The sequence below is a fragment of the Lissotriton vulgaris genome, chromosome 4_1 (assembly GCF_964263255.1).
Source record: "Lissotriton vulgaris chromosome 4_1, aLisVul1.2, whole genome shotgun sequence".
Classification (NCBI taxonomy): Eukaryota; Metazoa; Chordata; class Amphibia; order Caudata; family Salamandridae; genus Lissotriton; species Lissotriton vulgaris.
The window spans coordinates 132,275,634-132,291,145 of NC_141691.1; the positions used below are offsets into that span (position 1 = coordinate 132,275,634).

The 15,512-nt window shown below is 45.0% G+C and overlaps 1 protein-coding gene across 1 annotated transcript in view; it reads left to right on the plus strand.

Moving 5' to 3' along the window:
* The window catches only part of LOC147718467 (cysteine-rich hydrophobic domain-containing protein 1-like), a 293,993-nt gene that overhangs the window by 226,977 nt on the left and 51,504 nt on the right, over positions 1-15,512 (plus strand). Inside the window, exon 5 of the mRNA XM_086918388.1 lies at positions 13,547-13,606. Within this exon, the coding sequence (XP_086774514.1) occupies positions 13,547-13,606 (60 nt within the window). The remainder of the gene's footprint in view (positions 1-13,546; positions 13,607-15,512) is intronic.

The following is a 15,512-nucleotide window of genomic DNA, read 5'->3' on the forward strand; positions in this document are numbered from 1 at the left end:
TACTAGAAAATCATAAATACAGATATGTAGACACTCCATAGAGTGGGGTTCTCCCTGAACATGGTAAAATTGTACTCAGTCCCAGACAAAGGGAAGACATTTTTGGTAGAGAGACTAAACCTCCGGGAAGCAAAATCATTCCCAGTTAGAGAGGATTCTGGCACTGACAGAGCAAGATCACCTTTAACTGATGGGACAACCAGACAGTGAAGACAGCAAGGAAATAAATAGACCCAATAGCATCTTGCATAGACCCAACACCCCCATGCAAGCTGCACATGAAAACACTTCAGAAATGGTTACACCATCAATGGTCACAGGCAGCCGGGAATTAGGAAAGTCTAGTGGTAAAAAGGCAAATACAGTGGTGGAACACAAAGAACATCACAGTACGCATACCATTCAGACAACCAACTCCCTCTGTAACCATTACAACAGATGCATCTCACATGCACTGGACATGGGAAAACTGAATATCAGGGGCTTGTGGAGCTCAGACAGGGTGGTGAAACATATAAACAAATTGGAACTGAGGACAGTCTTCTTGCCTTGAAGGCTTTCCAGCGGTACAAAAGGGGGTGGTGATGGACGGAGCATCTGAATCAATCAAACACTCACACCCAGTCAAAAGATCTGGGTTTAATCCATCACCGTTCTTTAGCCCACTCTGCCACCCCAGTTCATTTATTTATTTATTTATTTATTATTTATTTAGTATATTTATACAGCGCAATCCTGTCACCCAGAGGGCATCCTGGCGCCAGACATGGCTATATGCAAATCAGTCTGACCCTGTGCCTCATGGGAACAGTCCAGCCCGAACTGCCAAGCCATGTCTTCCCTGGACCAGAAACAAGCTTCCGAGGACCGGTTTCTGGCATTCCAGCCGTCTTCAGCCCGGCTTGCTTGAATCCAGTGGTAAAGTGAGCAAGGGACTCACGTCTGAGCATACCCTGCCACACCTATGGCGGCTAAAAGCGGTACAAAAGGGGGTGGTGATGGACGGAGCATCTGAATCAATCAAACACACACACCCAGTCAAAAGATCTGGGTTTAATCCATCACCGTTCTTTAGCCCACTCTGCCACCCCAGTTCAGACATGGCTATATGCAAATCAGTCTGACCCTGTGCCTCATGGGAACAGTCCAGCCTGAACTGCCAAGCCATGTCTTCCCTGGACCGAAAACAAGCTTCCGAGGACCGGTTTCTGACATTCCAGCCGTCTTCAGCACGGCTTGCTTGAATCCAGTGGCAAAGTGAGCAAATCAATGGAATATCAGTTCAAATTCAAACAGGCAACGCAACCACTATATTTCACCACAGTAAACAGATAGGAACAAGGTCCCACACGTTGTCTCAGCTCACAAAGGGCATATGGAAATTAATAATCCAGAGAAAAATAACACAAGTGGTCATACACTGGCCAGGGATACAGAAGCGAACAGGTTAAAAAAGGAAGTGAAAGAAATGTAAGAGTGGGAGCTGAAACAACAAATATTGGGGAGAATTTTTCAAAATTGGTGCGCAACGCAGATCTTTTTGCAGTTCGTTAGCACACAACATGCCAAAACTTTGCATCCAAGTACTCACACCACCGGTCGCTAGGTAAGGTTACATTTTTATTGTTTCTAGTTATTTAAAACTGTAACAATGTAGCAAAAACGGGAAACCACCTTTACAACGCAACTTTTACAACGCACTACCATTACAACGAAACTTTTACAACGAAACCTTTACAACGCAACATCCATTACAACGCATGCCATTACAACGCATCCATTACAACGCATGACACTACAACGTATACCATTACAACGCAGTCATTACAACGCCTACCATTACAACGCATACCAACACAACACAACACATAGTACCCTTACACTATCCAACACTTACCCTTCTGTTGCACCCCCTGGAGTTAGAATAGTAATTTTTACCCCTACACTATCCAACACTTACCCTACTGTTGCACCCCCTGGAGTTGGATAGTGTAGGGGTAAAAATTACTATTCTAACACTTACCCTACTGTTGCACCCACCCTGGAGTTAGAATAGTAATTTTTATCCCTACACTATCCAATACTTACCATACATGCAATGTAATGGTATGCGTTGTAAAGGTAGTATGCGTTGTAATGGAATGCATTGTAAAGGTAGTTTTTAAAAATTTGTTGTAATGGAATGTGTTGTAATGGATGTTGCGTTGTAAAAAATGCGTTGTAAAGGTATGCGCTGTAAAAGTATTCGTTGTAACATCATACATTCAGCAAAAACATATAAAAACCATTAAAACAGCATAAAGTCAAATTATGTCGTTGTTAATCCGATCTAGCATACAATATCAATTATACTACATCATAGAAATAGTTATGCTTTATATGTTTAAAATCAGTTCTACAATCCTAACACTTAAAATAGACTGACAAAAAAATGGGCTTGTTAGGGGGATGGGGCGAGGGGGGATCCCATCATATCATAAGGGGGTCACAGGCTAATCAGTAAAGTGCTAATTGCAATGTTATGTGGCCTATTTGTTTTGGCTTTCTCTGGCCCTAGCTGTCCTGGAACAGCCAGTTCATTGGTCGATTGGTAATGTGTACGTAGGAATTTCATTTGGATTTACAGCCCAGGATCACAGGCCAATGAATAAAGTGCAGATTGCGATCAGTTTGAATTAAAAAAAAATCATAAGGCAATGTCATGTGGCCTATTGGTTTTGGCTCACTCTGGTCCATGCTGTTATGAACCAGCCATTTCGTATCGAGTGCAAATCAATTTCATTTGGCTCCTCAAGCCAGGGTGATTTCTATTGGATTTGTAAGTTTCTTTTATGATGGAATATGCCAGCCGTACCTGGACCCTATTGGCTGTGGCCAGCTACGGCCGGGAGGGAGGGTGGCTGCATGCAGCGAGTGGGGGTGCATTGTAGGATCGCCTTAGACGTTGAAGCTTCGAATTATTGTAAAGTAGGTGAACTGCCACTTTTAGCTGCCCGTGGGGCGCAAGTTCAATAGCTAGAGCGCCTCCCTTAGGAATTTCACACATCAGGCTGAAAGCTGTGCTTCAGCTCCACTGAAACATGCAGTAATGGCATTATTGCATTGTGGAATTTAGGGGAATTAGTCTGTATCTCATCCTCCTAAGTTTTGAAGGCCAGTTTCATGAGGCTGGAGAGATGTAAGGCTTTTCCCTGGTTTTGGTTAAAACACACAAAGTTCAGCCAGGCTCTTTCATGATACGTCTTGCCGGTCTTCGTCTCCAGATTTTATTTTTGAAATTTCAGCTAGCATTTTAGAGGTTAACTTTGGAGACAAGTTTTGGTCAAATATGCTTTGGGCTCCCAGGAGTTTGACTAAATACTTTACATAGGGTTCCCAAAGAAGTTTCTTGTCTCAGATGCCTTGCCATGCTAGTTCTTTAAAGGAGCCCAAATTCCAGCTGTATTGGGTATGATGGCGAGGCATTGGGCAGATTTAACAGACCTCTATAGAGTAGAGTTTGGCCATGAGGTGATGTGGTCTTTAAATATCAGTGAGTCGTAAGTGAGAGATGTATAAACTTGGCATCGATTACTTTGTAGATGCCAGTAAGATATGGTCCACACATCTTTTTTGCCAGTTTTTTAAAGCTCACTGTCATAGACCATGCAGATTCCTTTAGGCTGGTGAGCTGTGTTAAAAGAGAACCACGCTGATTAAAATAAATACCTAGGTACTTTAAGCTCAATACTTGCTCCTAAACCACATAGTTCATGGAAAATTTTAATGTGTTTGCTGTATTGTTGTTTCTAACACCACATACAATGACTTTTGTTTTAGCCTGATTGACTGCTAATTAGATTTATTTGCCAAAACAATGTGAGATTGGTCGTCTGCAACTACCCAGAAAGCCTACCACATGAAAGTGTTGCGTTTCAAACTGGAACAGTTTCATGCACTGGTATAACAGGTAATTTCTTCAGGACAGCTGAGCCTAAGACACTACTATTGTCAGATTTCTCATTCTCCTGCTTTATGAGAGTATTTCCTATACCTAACTAAAAGTTCACTTGCCAGCCTTAGTGGCGTACACAAGGGACATTATAGGTAGGTGCTTTTTAGGTCTCGTGACCTACAATGCGCGCAAGCGCATTGAGGGAGCGAGAATTCAAGTAGCCAAAATCCTCGTCAAACCAAGGGCTTTCTGCTGCGGTTTTCTTGAAGTTCACGTGAATCACGTGAGCAAACAAGCACGCGCATTCATGGCCTACTTTCAGTTTCCCAGCAAGGGCTTCTCCTCCCCTAATTATTCATGGCCGGCCGCAGCCCGGCCGTACTTTCAGTTTCCCGGCCGCTCACAGCACATCAAAGGGCTTCGCCCAGCGTGCGCTCTGCAGCTTCTCCTCCCCTATGCCTTTTCTTTCACACGCAGCCTCCTCTCGCCCCCTGCAACGCTCCTGCCTCCCCCCTCACCCACTGTCTTCCTAGTGACCCTTTGTAAAAGCGAACGCTTTCTCTGCCGCTGACTTCTTGTTAAAACTTGAGGCATGCTTCAGGATAGAGTATGGCGGCTGCGCATTTCTTTTGTAATGCCTGGTTCACCGAAATCTTTAAAAGCATGTGAACAATGGAGCCCGTTGGTTTCAGCCCCTCATCCCTATCCCACCCCCGAGCGCCACGTAATGCCAGAAACCGGTCCCCGGGAGCTTGTTTCCTTCCCAGTGTAAGAATTGGCTTTTGTAGTTTGGTTTGCCCTGTTCCCATCATGCACTGGGACAGGAACAGACTAATTTGCATACAGCCAGGTTCTGAAACTGGGATGGTGCAGTGAGCTAAAAAACGGTGTTGGATCTAGCCCTGATCTCTTGACTGGGTGAGAGCTTTCTGCTTAATTCAGAGACTCTGTCCCTCACCACCCCTTGTTGTAAATATTTTTGTCCACCCTAAGCGTGGAAGGGTATTCTCAGATGTGAGACCCTTGCTCATTGCACCATCAGGATTCAAGCAAACCGGGCCGAAGACGGCTGTAATGCCAGAAACCGGTCCCCGGGAGCTTGTTTCCTTCCCAGTGTAAGAATTGGCTTTTGTAGTTTGGTTTGCCCTGTTCCCATCATGCACTGGGACAGGAACAGACTAATTTGCATACAGCCAGGTTCTGAAACTGGGATGGTGCAGTGAGCTAAAAAACGGTGTTGGATCTAGCCCTGATCTCTTGACTGGGTGAGAGCTTTCTGCTTAATTCAGAGACTCTGTCCCTCACCACCCCATGTTGTAAATATTTTTGTCCACCCTAAGCGTGGAAGGGTATTCTCAGATGTGAGACCCTTGCTCATTGCACCATCAGGATTCAAGCAAACCGGGCCGAAGACGGCTGTAATGCCAGAAACCGGTCCCCGGGAGCTTGTTTCCTTCCCAGTGTAAGAATTGGCTTTTGTAGTTTGGTTTGCCCTGTTCCCATCATGCACTGGGACAGGAACAGACTAATTTGCATACAGCCAGGTTCTGAAACTGGGATGGTGCAGTGAGCTAAAAAACGGTGTTGGATCTAGCCCTGATCTCTTGACTGGGTGAGAGCTTTCTGCTTAATTCAGAGACTCTGTCCCTCACCACCCCTTGTTGTAAATATTTTTGTCCACCCTAAGCGTGGAAGGGTATTCTCAGATGTGAGACCCTTGCTCATTGCACCATCAGGATTCAAGCAAACCGGGCCGAAGACGGCTGTAATGCCAGAAACCGGTCCCCGGGAGCTTGTTTCCTTCCCAGTGTAAGAAATGGCTTTTGTAGTTTGGTTTGCCCTGTTCCCATCATGCACTGGGACAGGAACAGACTAATTTGCATACAGCCAGGTTCTGAAACTGGGATGGTGCAGTGAGCTAAAAAACGGTGTTGGATCTAGCCCTGATCTCTTGACTGGGTGAGAGCTTTCTGCTTAATTCAGAGACTCTGTCCCTCACCACCCCTTGTTGTAAATATTTTTGTCCACCCTAAGCGTGGAAGGGTATTCTCAGATGTGAGACCCTTGCTTATTGCACCATCAGGATTCAAGCAAACCGGGCCGAAGAGGGCTGTAATGCCAGAAACCGGTCCCCGGGAGCTTGTTTCCTTCCCAGTGTAAGAATTGGCTTTTGTAGTTTGGTTTGCCCTGTTCCCATCATGCACTGGGACAGGAACAGACTAATTTGCATACAGCCAGGTTCTGAAACTGGGATGGTGCAGTGAGCTAAAAAACGGTGTTGGATCTAGCCCTGATCTCTTGACTGGGTGAGAGCTTTCTGCTTAATTCAGAGACTCTGTCCCTCACCACCCCTTGTTGTAAATATTTTTGTCCACCCTAAGCGTGGAAGGGTATTCTCAGATGTGAGACCCTTGCTCATTGCACCATCAGGATTCAAGCAAACCGGGCCGAAGACGGCTGTAATGCCAGAAACCGGTCCCCGGGAGCTTGTTTCCTTCCCAGTGTAAGAATTGGCTTTTGTAGTTTGGTTTGCCCTGTTCCCATCATGCACTGGGACAGGAACAGACTAATTTGCATACAGCCAGGTTCTGAAACTGGGATGGTGCAGTGAGCTAAAAAACGGTGTTGGATCTAGCCCTGATCTCTTGACTGGGTGAGAGCTTTCTGCTTAATTCAGAGACTCTGTCCCTCACCACCCCTTGTTGTAAATACGCTTTACACTTGAGCACGGTGCCCGCTTTCAGATTAACAACAGCGGTGCCGCTATCAGATTAAGAACACGGGCGCCCGCTTTCAAAATTAACAACACCCCCAGGCCGTGTTCCCTCCCACCTTTCCTCCTCCGCAAACTTGATTAACAGGAGGCCATGCTAATCACTGCCTTCTCCCAATGACCTGCAGTTTCCACCCTCTCCCCAATCACCCACAGCAATGCCTATATGCTCGGCTAGTTGGTGACTCTGCTTTCATGTTTAGCGAGCGTCATGTGAAGATCCTGACTACGCAGTTGCCGAACATTTCCAGTTCTTCTAAACTGCGTTAGACTGCGGTTAGACAACAGAGCCGCTTCAGAGTCCATCCTTGTTTAGGTTTAGCAGAGTGATGCGTGTTACATTTCGGTTACACCACTGGCACATAACGCATCTCATTCAGCATAGCGCCGATTGCGGTTTCAACACCACTTCGATGCGCTAGAACTAATACAACAGGAAGAAGCACTGTATACTGAAGAGCAGATACTATTAAGATTATTCAGTTTTTTGAAAGGCAGCGAGTGAGGCAGGGTCGAGTCGATTCGCCGTAGATGAACCACCTGCTGTTACAATTAGCGTTTTGCAACAGGCGCTGAACCTAAGGAGCTATACTAAGTAACTGACTTGGTGCGTGCTGATTGTTGGAGATCTAGCTCGGCACCTTTGCTGCCTCAGCTCCTGCCCCGACCCTGGACCAGAGGTGCCCCCTGCACCCTCTCTACAAAGATGGGGGTCCCCAGGCACTCGGCCAGCGTCTGCCTCATCAGCCGCCCTGGGCCAGAGGCGCCCCTGCACACTCACCCCGAGAATGAGGGTCCCCAGGCACTCAGCCAGCGCCTGCCTCATCAGCCGCCCTGGGCCAGAGGCGCCCCCTGCACCACCACCACTGCATCCACCACCACCACCACATCCACCATCACCACATTCACCGCATCCACCACCACCACATCCACCGCATCCACCACCACATCCACCAACACCACCACATCCACCACCACCACCACCTCCAAATTCACCTCCACATGCACCACCACATCCACCGCCACAGCCACATCCACCACCACATCCACCACACCCACCACCACCACATCCACCACACCCACCACCACCACATCCACCACCCCATCCACCATCACCACCACCACAACATCCACCACATCCACCACCACCATATCCCCCAGATCCACCACCACCACATCTATATGTGTGTGTGTGTGTGTGTGTGTGTGTGACCACACCCACCACCACTACATCCATCACCCCATCCACCACCACCACCCCATCCACCACCACCACCCCATCAACCACCACCACCCCATCCACCACCACCACTGCATCCACCACCACCACCGCATCCACCACCGCATCCACCACCACATCCGCATCCACCACCACATCCACCATCACCACCACATCCACCACCACATCCACCATCACCTCCACATCCACCATGACATCCACCACCACATCCACCACCTCCACATCCACCGCATCCACCACCGCCAATAGGTCTCGCAGTAGGAAAGTTGGAGCTATTGGTTTTGTAAATGACAAAGCCCTTTATGTATTTAAAATGAAAACAAAAATAAAAGGCATTGTTATTTGCAATTGTAATAACTCCAACTTTCCTACTGTGAGACCTATTGGCAACGCCAGTGCTTGTTCAATACAGTATCAATTAAGCTATTCCTTTAGGGAGCAAAGAGTGTAATCCCACGAAGGTCATCGCCCACACCATGTGTAACCTAAACCTGGTGCTAAAACGGTTGATGAAGCTACCATTTCTGCCCATGCATAAGGCATGTAGGGCTTGAGTGCTTAACACTCAAAGAAGCCTTAGTGATTGCCATCACAACTTTATGAAGAATGAGTGAACTGCAGGCTCTCCAACACATGAACCTTACCTGCACATACCTAAGGACAGAGTGGTAATGAGGACAAATCCACAATTTCTCCAAAAGGTAATTATGCACTTCCATTGAAATTAAGCTATAATGCTGCCGGACATTTTCCAGCAACCAAAATTACAAGCAGAAAGCACACTCCTCACACAGTGGGTGTATTATCTGCAGGGAACAAAGTAGATCAGGAAAGAGAATCTCTTTTCCTTTTCCTTTGCTCTAGCAAGCAAAGGTTCACCATTCACCAAGGGCACTATCGCAAGGTAGGTAATTCAGAGTATTAAGACATGCTACAAAGCCTCAGGGTTAGCGCAGGTGAAAAACCAAGGGCGGGCTCAACAAGGGAATAGGGAGCAACACTAATTTTTCACTGAATGTCATCTGCATGTTACCCACATGACCTTTTAGGCACAAGTTTACAAGACATTACTTTGTGACTATTCAAGCTTACAAAGAAGCACAAGTGGGACAACAAGTAGTAAAACACCTGTAAGCTTACTACTTTCAACCTAGCTTCCTAAGGGAAGTGAATACCACTGCAAAATCTATGCACAGCATGTGAATCCAGAAATGTTTACTTTCAAGTAGGAGTAGTTTAGATTCAAATACAACTTTCCCACCTCCCCAGAAAGGAGTTTAATTGCAATGGAGAAATGACGAAATTATGTACAACATATAAAAAAAAAGCCCTAAGTACTATATATTGTCTGTTCTCCAGCAAGGAGGCTGATGATGTTTGGACTTTTGCTTAGGTGGAAAAAAAAATTATCAAAATGCTATCTTGCTTCTTACATGACAGACACACAATTCTGTCCATCAGCAAGGAGGCTGATGCTGTTTAGATGGTTTCTTAGGCTAAGAAAAGATCCACATGGTGTCTGGCTCTATTCACGTACAGTGCCCCACGCCAGGAGCAAGGTGTCATTTGGATTTTTATTTAAGCTAAGAAAATATCTGTGTGAAAATGTAAAATATCTATTTTCTTAGGTAAGTCAAAATGTAGACAGCATCAGGTCTCCTTGCTGGTGCACAGACAGACTTACAGCTTCTCTCTCTCAAAGTGCAAGCAGGAGCAGTGCATCAATACCCCAGCAATAAGCCATACTCAGTTTAGATTTTGTTGTAGCAAACAAAACAGACATTTCATATTTTTGTGATGTATACCTGTTGGAGATGTATAAAAACACCATTCAGTTGTTCTCCTTTCTGGACTCAGTGACTTATTAATGAGGAACAAAGGCAGTCTTCCATTATTTTCCTAGTAAACTGTAGTTCTTCTTTCATGGTATAAAGTTTGGATGAAAGAAGAACTACAGTTTACTAGGGAAATAATGGAAGACTGCCTTAACCTTGATAGGGTGATGACTATTCCCTGGTTTCGGTATGTGAAAGAAAGATTCTATGATATTGGGCTGGGTGAGTTTTATGAAAACTCAACAAATATCCCCGAAAATGCCAAAGGCATTATCAAGAAGCAATACGGGGACTGGGCACATGTGAAAAATTTTCAGCAAGAGGCGCTTTGCCCTAAATGTGCCTTTTTGTCTAACCAGCAGTATTATCTATATTTTTCTACAAATTGTCAGATGCGTTTTTATTTAACCAGATTTCGCCTTGGTACATTGCACTTTTTGCTTGCTTTTCCTAGACAAACCAGGTGGGTGGAAACCCTTAGTTCCTGTCCCTGTGCTAATAGTACTCCCCGGAGCACTATGAACTTTACACTTTTTTGCACACTCTATGATGATCCGAGAAGGAGATTTTTGAGACCAATACTAAAAAATATCTCTCCATGTACATATCTAGAGGGATATGAGTGTTTGCAACTATTGGAAAATTGTACTGTTTGTTCTGCAATGGTGAGTTTCATTAAAGTAGCACTGGGTATTAGGAGACGATATGGAATGTAGTAAATGAATCGGGCATGGAAATGAAATGATTTTAGTCTTTGGAAATGATAATGTTCTTAGCATAATTAGTGTTTTAAATTCCCAGGCGAAATTTTTCTTTTTTTTGCTTTCAAAGATAAATATGGTCTTCTTCGCAAAATGCACCTAGCACATTATTTTATAATGATAACCTAGTTTGTAATTGAACTTTTCATTAATTTTTATTATTTCCCACTGTGATAAATTATTTATATCACACTGTGATGATTTATGATAAATGTTTTAACGTTTTTATACTTGATGTTTTATAGAATGCTTTTATGGTTGTTTACTAACCGAATAAAGCTTGTTTTGATTGATTTGGTTTGATTGAAGGAGGAACAATGGTGCCAGGATCAGCAAATAGGAATGGCAGGATAAAACTGTCGCCCCTTGCTCTGCAGTTCTTTCTCTGGTGGCGCAAGAAGTAGAATTTTCTGTCTGTTGTTCTCCATTCTCTATTGCCTTTTCACATGGTTATAACAGATGTCTCTCTAGTGAGCTCAGGCACTCACATGGACAGACTTAATAGGCAGTAATCTGCGGAGGGCAAATAGCTAACCAGCATGTTGAAGTTGTGGGTGGTTCCTCTGGCACTGAAGTCTTTCTTGCTCCTGATAAAATGTAAAAACAATAGGGTGATGGGTACAATGCTTGAATTACTCTCAGACACAAACAGTTGCACTGACCAAATCCAATCCATCATTTATAGCCCACTACGCTTCCCCAGTTTGAACGCAGCCATATACAAATCAGTCTTGACCCTGCTCCTCATGGAAATAGTACAGCCTGAACTGCCAGGCCAGGCTCTCCCTAAACCCCCTTTCTGGTTAAGGTGGACAATATGCCAACTATGTGTTAATACCCCTGTAAGTCCCTAGTACCCCTGGTAACTAGGGCATGGTTGCTACAGAGGGTCCCTATCAGCTGCAGCATGTATTGTGCCACCCTAAGGGGCCTTTTACCACATTCATTCAAACTACCATTGCAGGCTGTGTGACATGGTGCGGACAAAAGTGAAGACAGAACATGGCACACCTCCTGTGTGTCATTGCATGCAATCAATATATGTAAGTTGCCCCTGCCTTAGGGCTGTAAAGCCTGCATTATTTTACATGTGTGGATATATCTGTATGAGCCGATCTGCCCCTGTGATGTCCATGTCGATTTTTGGACATTGCCAGTGAATAGGGAAGCCATCTTGAGTATATATACTGGGCACTGGTGATTGAGTTCCCCAGCTACATGATGGCTTCACTGAAACCAATGATGTTTAGTATCAAGCATCTCGTAATAACAAACCTACGCTGATTCCAGTGTGAACAGAGGGTACCTTAGAAGTAGCCCCTGAAAACTACTTGTTCACTAGTATGATGGCTGACTTGTCCAGTTCAGCTTGCCACCACATATGTGTTTCTGACCCGCTAGGAGGTGACCGCTCTGCTCTCTGAGGTCAGGAATAATGCCTCCTCTGGCAGGAGGTGTTTACACCTCTTTCAAACAGGATTGCTAGGAATCAGCATACCAAGGATGGAGGCTTCAAAGCCATGCCACCTTTGATAGGGGACCCCAGCATCCCCAAGACCTGTGTGGAAGATGCCATTCCCTGCCCTGAGGCCCATTTGGCACCAGGTCAGTTGAGAAATTAGTATGGAAGTAGGCGTGGATCACACCCAGGACAGTCACACCCCTAAGGTGAGCTGCCTGATGTGCCCCGCTCTAGGAAAATTCCACCATCTTGGTGATGGCAGAATTTAGGAAATTTGGACAGCGTTATTCCCAATTCCCAGAGAAAGTGGTCATATAGGAGGCAAAGTGACCCCAAGGGTAGTCTCTAATGCCCCTAAACATAGTATTTATGGGGCTTCTTGAATCCAGAATTTCAGATTCTACTGACGAGAAAGATGAGGAGGACACTGAAGAGCCGTGCCTGCAGGAACTGAAGACTGCTGTGGACTTTTGACACCAAATTGTGCCTGCCGCACAGAGACTCAACAATTACAAAGACTAGACTTGTCCTGCAGCTGTGTAACCTCCACAAACCCTGGAGGGTTGCCAGAACTTTGCCCAGCATCTCCCTTGGAGTAGAGGAGCTACTCCCCTGCAGTCTGCAGGCTTCACAACGATGTCCGGTATAAAGAAACTGCTGTCCGCCAAGCAGTAGCTGCCCAGGAGAAGGTTGGTGCACTTAAGGAAGTCAGATCTGTTTTCCTGCCTAGCCTGAAGACGCCAGAACCTCCACAAGCCCTCCTGCACCACAGAGACCAGCACAGAGAGTGGCCCAATTGTTCTGTTTTTGTCCCCTCTGCTGGTTCGGACCAACACCAGTGAGTGCCTTGATGCACGAGAGCTAGGCGACCACAAAAACTCTACACCTCTGATGCCATTGCCAAGCTTAAAGAAACTGACTGCTCCCTTGTGCTCCCAAGACCCCAGGGTGATCACCAAGTTGAGACTCCGCAAGGAAAAGGCGAATCGCATGTCTTCAGGTTGGCCTCAACAATGGTGGTACTCACCTTCTTCAAATTTCCCTTTTTTCTGCACAACAGGCTGCCAATAATATTGTATCCACTTTCCAGGATGTAAGGCAGCATCCTTAATGTCCGCCTTCTATCCCTAGCTCCTGTGGTCTTACTGTATGGACGCAACAGTCACATAGCAGGTGGTGGACCCTTGAGAAAATGAACATAAAAAATTGAAATTCATGATGTAGAGTACATGATTTGACTAGAAATATAGTTATCGATTTAATGTTGCATGCTTGTTTTAAATATAGGGCCAGATTTAGAATTTGGTAATGTGTTACTCTGTCGCAAGCATGATGGACATCCTGTCCGCTTTATTATAATTGCATTATACCCTATGGCAATTGTAATAAGATGGATAGGGTATTCTTTAGATTTGTAACAGAGTACCCAGCCGCCAAATTCTAAATCAGGTCATCCATTTTAAATCTACCACCCTTTTATATTTTTTATGCAAGAGATATTAGTGCAAGTTACGATAATACCGAATTTTTCTTTTTTTCAGCTTGGTTTGCACTGGAAGTTGAGTAGAAGGAAATGTGAATCTAGCAATATGATGGAATATGTAAGTATCCCATTAAATAGTAAGTTCACTCTTTTCCACTAGTGGTGCTCTTGTGATAACTTTTTCAAATCTCTTGTGGAAATATGATATGCTAGTTTTCCTTGCCTCTTTCCACTCTATATCAAGGGAGGAAGCTGCCATACCCATTTGACCTTCACCTGCTGTTTTTTCTCATCCACACCAGGTCATGAAATTACATGTTTCCTGACTTATTTCTAGGTTGAAGCCACCCACTAACACCTAGAATCCAGTGGCGGTTTTACCATTAGGGCGTTTGGGCGTTGCCCCACCTATAATTATCAGGCAATTTATTCGAGCGGCGCGTTAGTAAAAGTTTTATAAATTAACGAGCCGCTCGAATAAATTGCCCAATAATTATTGCCCTGCGGCCGTGGTGTGTGTCATGGACATGGACAGTATGCACTGTCTGACACTGGGTGGCGCTGGACTGACTGTGCCGGCACAGTGCGCACTCACTGCGCATGTGGTGTTTGCCCGGCAGGGCTTCTCCAACTAGCAAACTATGTGGTTTTAAAAAAAACCACAGATTAGGGGTTTGCCTGCCTAATGCAACGTACCCCAGTGCTGAAAAAAAGAACGACGTTTTTTCAAGGCTCAGCCCAATCCTGATGCTACTCTCTTTAGAGAGCAGCTCTCCTCTAAAGAGAGCAGCATCAGGATTGGCTACTACTGTGTCTCGGCAAGTTGGCAGCCATCAGTCTAGGCGCCAACGGGACCCCAGAGCAGAGATGGTGCGGACCCGGTCAAGCGAAGACAAGGTACGTTTTTTTCTTTTATTTATCCCCACCCCCTGGCCCCCACTGTGAGCGAGCCGTGACTGCAATTTAGCAGCATGAGCGCTTATCTTGGTAGGCCAGAAATAATATGAGGCTTAGGGACGAGTAAATGGTTAAAGATAACATCAGTCTACGTGACAGATCAAACCGCACTGTTATGGAAAAAAGGCAGGCAAACACACAATTACGCTTTTAAATAGCCAACTACTACAGGTTAACCAGACGTATGGAAACATCTTGGTTGAAGTTTGTTAAAAAAAACTCTTGCCATACTTTACAAACACACACTGCGAGACCGTCCTTAATGTTACAAGGGGGAAGTCTACAGATTTTAACCATTGCGCTTGAAAAAGAAGAGGCTGGTAATTGCGCGAGTGACACGACATGGAAATAAATCACTTCCCTAAAAATTAAAATCATGACAAGCAGGGAGGCCTCGCTGCAGCCAAATGGGAGACATACCGCTGTGCTGCTGGCAGGGCCGGTGAAGCTAAAACCATGCTCTTGCTAAATACAGGGTTTAAATACTATGAACAAACGTTACGTGCACGTTATTCACCCTGGGCCATGACAGCCAGTTTTATGACCAAATTCTTTTGGGGCAATGACACGGAGGCTGAGATGAAAAAAATCCTCCTTGTAGCTAAAATGACAAAATTGTCTGCAAAAATGCAGTGCACATTGTAATTAGACAAAGTGGCTTCACAATAATAATTTATATATATATGTAAACACTCGAGTGTAGAGAGCAAGTTTAAGACATTTTTAAAGATTAAAATGTCTACAGAAGAAAGCCTGGATGTACGTCTTGTTACATTCATGAATGTAATATAGAGTACCTTGTAGGTTCTTTGTCAAAAGGGTATCACGCGCGCGCTACGCCCCACCACTTTCAAATGTCACCAGCTGCCACTGCTAGAATCGATGTCCTACTGTTGGTTTAATTTTGCATTGCTGTTTGAAATGGGTAGTTCTAAATTACATTAAGCATAAAACTCCTCTTAAAGTATTAGACCTCTAATGAGAGGTGACCTCCTGTTTAAAGATATTAGAGATGAAATGTAAATATGACAGCAGGAAGAACCGAAACAATTCCTCGGAGTATGACA